At 34.6% G+C, this 6,849-nt stretch overlaps 1 protein-coding gene across 1 annotated transcript; it reads left to right on the top strand.

Annotated features, from left to right (window-relative positions):
- Positions 1-2,869, top strand: LOC111915725 (cytochrome P450 71A1). Its single transcript, XM_023911365.2, has 2 exons — positions 1-945; positions 1,028-2,869. Exons 1-2 carry the CDS (start codon positions 34-36, stop codon positions 1,652-1,654), a joined length of 1,539 nt encoding a protein of 512 aa, XP_023767133.1. The 5' UTR covers positions 1-33; the 3' UTR covers positions 1,655-2,869.
- The last annotated feature ends 3,980 nt before the right edge of the window (positions 2,870-6,849 follow it).

The raw sequence follows: 6,849 nt of genomic DNA, 5'->3' as shown, positions 1-6,849 counted from the left end.
TCCTCACTTCGACCTCATCTTCAACAAACAGATATGGAAATGGTGTCAGTTTTAATCACGCTATTACTTCTCCCTGCCTTCTTCCTCATCATTCTATACAAACTTACAAGCTTTCTTTCCAAAACCGTCCACCGTCTGCCACCAGGACCTCCCGGACTTCCTATAATCGGAAACCTGCACCAGCTCGACACCACCAACCTATCAGACCACCTATGGCGTCTCTCCAAACGTTATGGCCCTTTAATGTCCCTGCGCCTTGGTTTCATCCAGACCCTCGTTGTTTCCTCTGCTGAAATGGCCAAACAAGTCTTGAAAACCGAAGATTTGGTTTTCTGCACGAGGCCTCTGTTCACAGGTACGAAAAAGATCTCGTACAGCAATAAAGATGTAGCTTGGTCACCTTACAATGAGTATTGGAGAGAAATGAGAAAGATTTGTAACGTTCATTTGTTCTCTTTGAAACAAGTGAACTCGTTTTGTTTTGTTCGTGAAGACGAAGTATTCACTATGATTGATACTATTAAGATCCGAATTTCGATCAAACAAGAAGTGATCAATTTAAGTGAAATTGTGATGATTCTGATGAGTAATATTGTTTATAGGGTAGCTTTTGGGAAGAGGCCATATGTTTACGATAATGAACAGAAAGAAGTGAGACGATTTCATGAGCTTTTGCTAGAGTGTCAAGCTTTGCTTGTTAACTTTTATTATAGAGATTATTTTCCATTCATGGGGTGGCTTGATAAACTGAATGGAAGCATGTCTAGACTCGAAAAGAACTTCAAAGACATGGATGAGTGCTATCAAAATCTCATCGATGAGCATCTAAATCGAAACAGGCCAAATGAAATGCAAGAAGACATGGTTGATATCTTGCTAAAACTCAAACAAAACTCAGATTCCTCCATGGATCTAACCTTTGATAACATCAAAGCTGTGCTCATGGTGCGTAATTCAATCCTCTAATCGTTTTAAAACATCTAATAATACCCAATTTTCTAGTATTAACTGTGTTTGAATTTTTCAGAATATCTTGATAGGTGGGACAGAAACAGGCGCTGCGGTAGTAGTGTGGACGATGACTTTGCTGATGAAGAACCCTGAATGTTTAAAGAAAGTTCAACAAGAACTGAGGAATGCAATCGGGGACAAAGGGAAAGTACATGAAGATGATCTTTATAAGCTCAACTATCTGAAAGCAGTAATCAAAGAGACATATAGATTGTACCCAGTTGCACCCCTTTTAGTCCCACGTGAATCGAGAGATCGATGTATTCTAGATGGATACGAGATACCAAAGAAGACTCTGGTGTACGTGAACGCTTGGGCAGTGGGGAGAGACCGAAAATGTTGGAAAACCCCCGAAGAGTTCGACCCAGAGAGGTTCATGGGAAGTAGCGTTGATTACAAAGGAAGTGATTTTGAGTTGATTCCGTTTGGTTCTGGTCGGAGAGGGTGTCCGGGGATGACGATGGGAGCTGTGATGGTGGAGCTGGCTCTATCGAATCTTGTTTACTCGTTTGATTGGGAAGTGCCGGAGGGGATGAAGGAGATTACTACTTTGGCAACAGTTGGAACTGTTTCACATAAGAAGGATGCGCTTCGATTGGTGGCTAAAGTTTATGATCATGTTCATGGCTGCTGCGAGAATTGACTGGATTTGATCATTGCTGGTCTCTTGTGAATGTGTGACCTTTTATGGTGAATCGTTGTCGCAAGTTCCGAGTCTTTCTTAGTCGTCTCGTCAATTTAATTTTCACAGGTGCAATTGAATGTTTGATTTGTAGGAGCATGCAATATATGTAAAAATAAAACTGATGGGATTAGCTACAAGTTCGTCATTTGGAGGAGGAAAAAGGTCAATCAAATACTACGGTAAAACTTGTGTATAACGCTTACGTAGATGTTATTCTGCAGTGTTTGTCGTTCAAATCCTGCCTTATGCATAGATATTAAACCACATTGATCATAGATCATAATATCATATTAAACAAACAAATCATATATACATACACACATTAACCACATTGACATCTAAATGGTAGAAAATGACAGTGGTGGTTGTGGTGGTAACGGTTGCATCGATGGTGCTGGCGGAGGTGGTGTTGGTTGAGGTGGTGACGGTGGTGGTAGTTGCGGAAACCATGGTTGGTGGTGGTTGCTAAGAAGGTGGTGGTGGTTGAGAAATTGAAAGAGGGGGTGGTTGAGACGGCAGAGATGTCAAAGATGGCAAAGGTGGTTGGTTCTTAAGGTGGCAGTAGTAGTGGTGGAGGGGTAGTAGTGGTGACGGCTATAGGCTACAGCGGCAACAGACAAAAATGTTGGTGATGTATAAGTGAAAAATAACGGCAAAAAAAAAAAGGTAAAAGAGTTGTTTTTTTGGGTTACTATAAATTATAATGTTTTGCAATGTTCTATCAGAATATTTCATGTATTTTAAAAAAAATGGTAATTTTTTTATTTAATTTTTTTAGGTAATTAAAGTTCCGAAAATAATAATTAAAAAAAGAATTTTTTGATTTTTTCTTTTATTTTGCATTTTAAAATTATTTTTAGATTTAGTATTACGGTCTCATAAAATTAGCATGGTATCAAATGAACCTGAACCGTGGTGGCAGAGGTGGTGTTGGTTGAGGTAGTGACGGTGATGGTAGTTGCACCAACCGTGGTTGGTGGTGGGGGCTGAGGAGGTGGTGGTGGTGGAGGAATTGAAAGAGGTGGTTGTTGAGATGGCAGAGGTGTCAAAGATGGCAAAGGTGGTTAGTTGTTAAGGCGTCGGTAGTAGTGGTGGAGGGGGGTAGCGATGGTGACGGCTACAGGCTACAGCAGCAACAGACAAAGATGTTGGTGGTGTATAGGTAGAAAAGAACCACTAAAAAAAAGTAAAAGACTTGTTTTTTGGTTACAAAAGTCTACATAAATTATAATACATTGCAATATATATATATATATATATATATATATATATATATATATATATATATATATATATATATATATATATATATATATATATATATATATATATATATATATATATATAGGGTTAGGTTATTTTGTTTTCACTATCTATTGTGTGCATGTATGACTGATTCTGGACCAATCATTTTAGTTATTTTAAGAAAGTAATTAATGCATATTACATGTTGAAGATATAATATGTATTAATTAAATCTTCAGCATTTAATAAGCATTAATTAATTTCTTAAAATAACTAAAATGATTGGTCCAGAATCAATCATACAGGCACACAATAGATACTGAAAATATTTGAACCTAACTCTCTCTCTCTCTCTCTCTCTCTCTCTCTCTCTATATATATATATATATATATATATATATATATATATATATATATATATATATATATATATATATATATGGAAAAGTGAATATACCCTTAAGGGTATATAAGCTTAGGTATCCAAACACACTATAATACGTCATTTTGTTTGATATACTCAATATAATGTTTTTAAACTTCAACCTTAACTTGATTTACTTTCAAGATATTCGAAATTTCTCTATTATATTGCTCTTACACCAAATCTTTTTTTTCGAACACCTACTAGGCTATATATATTATACTTGAAAATGAAAATTATATAAAACGAAGATAAATGTGTAATTTATAAAAATCTTGGAAATAATCAAATTAGAAGTTAAATTATAAGAACATTGGAGAATTAGAATGTTTCATATGATACAAAACGACGTAATATAGTGAGTTTTGGGTACTTAAGCTTATATACCCTTAAGGGTATATTCATTTTTCCATATATATATATATATATATATATATATATATATATATATATATATATATATATATATATATATATATATATATATATATATATATATATATATATATATATATATATATAACAACTACGATAAATAGTTTTTTGGTCGAATAGTTTTCTTATAGGAAAATAATTATTAGATTTTATTATTAGTTATTATGTAATAAGAATAATTATCAATTTTAATTAAAATAGTTATGTTTAGAACTTATATTTATATTGTATATTTATACATTTGAGGTAATTAATTATTATTGACATCTAGTTTAAAAAAAATATAAATAAAATTATATAGATGGATTTAATATTTTAAAATTGGTATTTTGCTCCAAATTAATTTTTTTAATAACCTTCCTTAATTAAGGTCCTTTAAGTTTTAGAAAGTATTAATGATTTTGTTATGCATAATTGATTTATACAAAAAGTTTTGTATCTTGTACCTTTTAAAATTCAATATATAACTAATATGCTTTTTATATATATATATATATATATATATATATATATATATATATACATACATATATATATAGAACATGGAATATAAGAATGGAAAATGACTTCCGAGCCCAAAGAAGTTTCCAAACCGTTCAAAAAACTCAATCATGTTTTGTTTGTTTAAGAAAACCCAACGAACTGAACACTTTGTCTAAAAAGTCCAACTAAGTTATATTTTTGTTCAATTCTATAGAAGTCAAAAAAGAGAAACAGGTGACGTGGCTTATTACCATATCGAGAAAATGACTTGTCAGACCAACGAAGTTTTCAAACCATTCAAAAAACTCCAATCATGTTTTGTGTAACGTCTGATTCTTGGTATGTATTTAAAATTATAATTTATTCACTTTTGTAGAGAAACTCGATGAGTTGGGAGCCCCAGACTCGTCGAGTAGAGATGATTTAGGACGCGGGTTAAGAAACCTACTCGACGAGTTGGGAGGCCTCAACTCGACGAATAGGATGTCATAAATGAAACCCTAATTTTCAGGGTTTTGTACCCTATTTAAAGGCTTTAATGTTTAATTATGGCCTTCCTTATCGTTCCCTCCGTCCAGCAAAACCCTAATTCGTGCTTTCTATCATTTTGAGTGTGTGTGAGTGTAAATAGTGTTTTCTTTGGTGCTTTATTGAAGGAGTTTGAAGTTTGGTGTTGCTTAGTTGAAGGGAGAAGCTTTGGATCCGGGAATTCCTCTATTGTGGCAGCCATATTAAGGTATAAAGTTAATACCTTGACCATTTATTTAATAGATCTCTTCATTGAGAAGCTTATGGCCTTTAGTAGCTTATTTTTGAGTCATTCTTGGATTTGAGCATGTCTTGAAGTTATGACTTCAGATGTAGACATTACATGGCCTTTTGAGACTTATTGTTGCCAACTTTATCAAGTCTTGGCCCTCATTCATGCCCTAGGTCTCTTACAAAGCTTAGTTTTAGTGTTTTTAGCCTCTTGATACCATGCATGAGCATAAAGTTAGCAACTTTATGTGGAATATCAGCCCTAGGGGACCAAATCTATGGTTTGGAGACATTAGACTCGCTTGGAAGTGACTGAATGAGTTAAGACTAGGAACACTCGACGAGTTGCTTATCCAACTCGACGAGTTGGATCGTGGTCCCCCGACCTTTCTGATTACTGAGAAAACTCGACGAGTTGTTGAGATGACTCGATGAGTTGGCTAGGGTTTTCTCAATTTTCTGAAGACTGAAGGAACTCGACGAGTTGATAGATGCACTCGACGAGTTGGGTCAACATGGATTGTTGACCTTGATTTTGACCATGGTTAACCAAGTTTGATTTCTGAGGGCATTTTGGGTATTTCAGGATTTTGATGGATTGCTCACTTGGTTCAGGGATTGAGTATTGCCGATTTCGGAGCAGGGACGTTTCAGCTATCATCCGACATTCGAGGTGAGTTTCCTCCTTTTTGAACAGGTCAAAGGTATCAATGTCGGGGCGTATTTATGATAGTATTAATCCCAGGCTACGGTCCGATGTCGGGCAGTGCCTGATGTAGGTTTATATGTTCTCCGGATTACGATCTTATGTCGGGCGATGCCCGAGGAATGTTTATATGCTTTCCGGATTACGATCTGATGTCGGGCGGTTTCTGAGGAATGTTTGTATGCTACCGGATTACGGTCTGATGTCGGGCAATGCCCGAAGAATGTTTATATGCTTTTCAGACTACGGTTCGATGTCGGGCAATGCCCGATCAACGTTTATATGCTTATGTTATGTGATTATTATATGTGTATTTGTTGATATGTAATATATATACCGAGCTTTGCTTGCTACTGGGTGGGGCGGGGCGGGGCCCATGATATGTTTATATATGATTATGTGTATGGTATGCGGTAGTTTGGGGAAGCTCACTAAGCTTCGTGCTTACGGTTTTCAGGTTTGGTTTCAGGTACTTCTGGTAACAAGGGGAAGAGCCCGGGATGACTGTGTTGCACTTACCACAATGTTTTAGCCTGAGATGTTTACTCTGATGTATTGACATATGTTTTTGATATGGATAATCTGATTATGATGTTTTGAGATACTATGACTTATGTTTTTTGACGGATGTTTTGGTAACTATGGTTTTATTTAATTATTAAAAATGAAATTTTTGATCATGAGTTTAGGATGTTTCATTTTGTCGGTTAAAAAAAACCCCCAACGAACTTAATCTTTTGAACAGACAAAACATGATTGAGGTTTTTTTATGGTTTGGAAAATTCGTTGGTTTTTTAGACAAAATGTTAAGTTCGTTAGGTTGTTTTGAACCGACAAAACATTATGGTGGTTTTCTGAACGGTTTGGAAACTTCGTTGGGTTTGTAAGTCATTTACTATATAAGAAAGAACGAAATACATATTATTTTTAGACCCACGGTCTTCAACCATATAAACATATCAAATTAAATAAAATAAACTTTTATTATTTTAATAGATAATCCAATTTCAACTTATTATTATTAAATGTAGTATTAGTAGTGTTGATATTTTTATAATTCATATTTTTATTTTAAGAATGTTTTTTTTGTAGAAAAACATA

The sequence above is a fragment of the Lactuca sativa genome, chromosome 1, assembly GCF_002870075.4.
Source record: "Lactuca sativa cultivar Salinas chromosome 1, Lsat_Salinas_v11, whole genome shotgun sequence".
Taxonomy (NCBI): Eukaryota; Viridiplantae; Streptophyta; class Magnoliopsida; order Asterales; family Asteraceae; genus Lactuca; species Lactuca sativa.
Note: the sequence above shows the minus strand (reverse complement) of the source record. Positions and strands in the feature narration are given on the sequence as shown.

Coding starts and splice junctions, on each gene's coding strand:
- LOC111915725 (XM_023911365.2), top strand. CDS start 34: ATGGAAATGGTGTCAGTTTTAATCACGCTATTACTTCTCCCTGCCTTC. Junction 946..1,027: donor ACATCAAAGCTGTGCTCATG/GTGCGTAATTCA, acceptor TGAATTTTTCAG/AATATCTTGATAGGTGGGAC.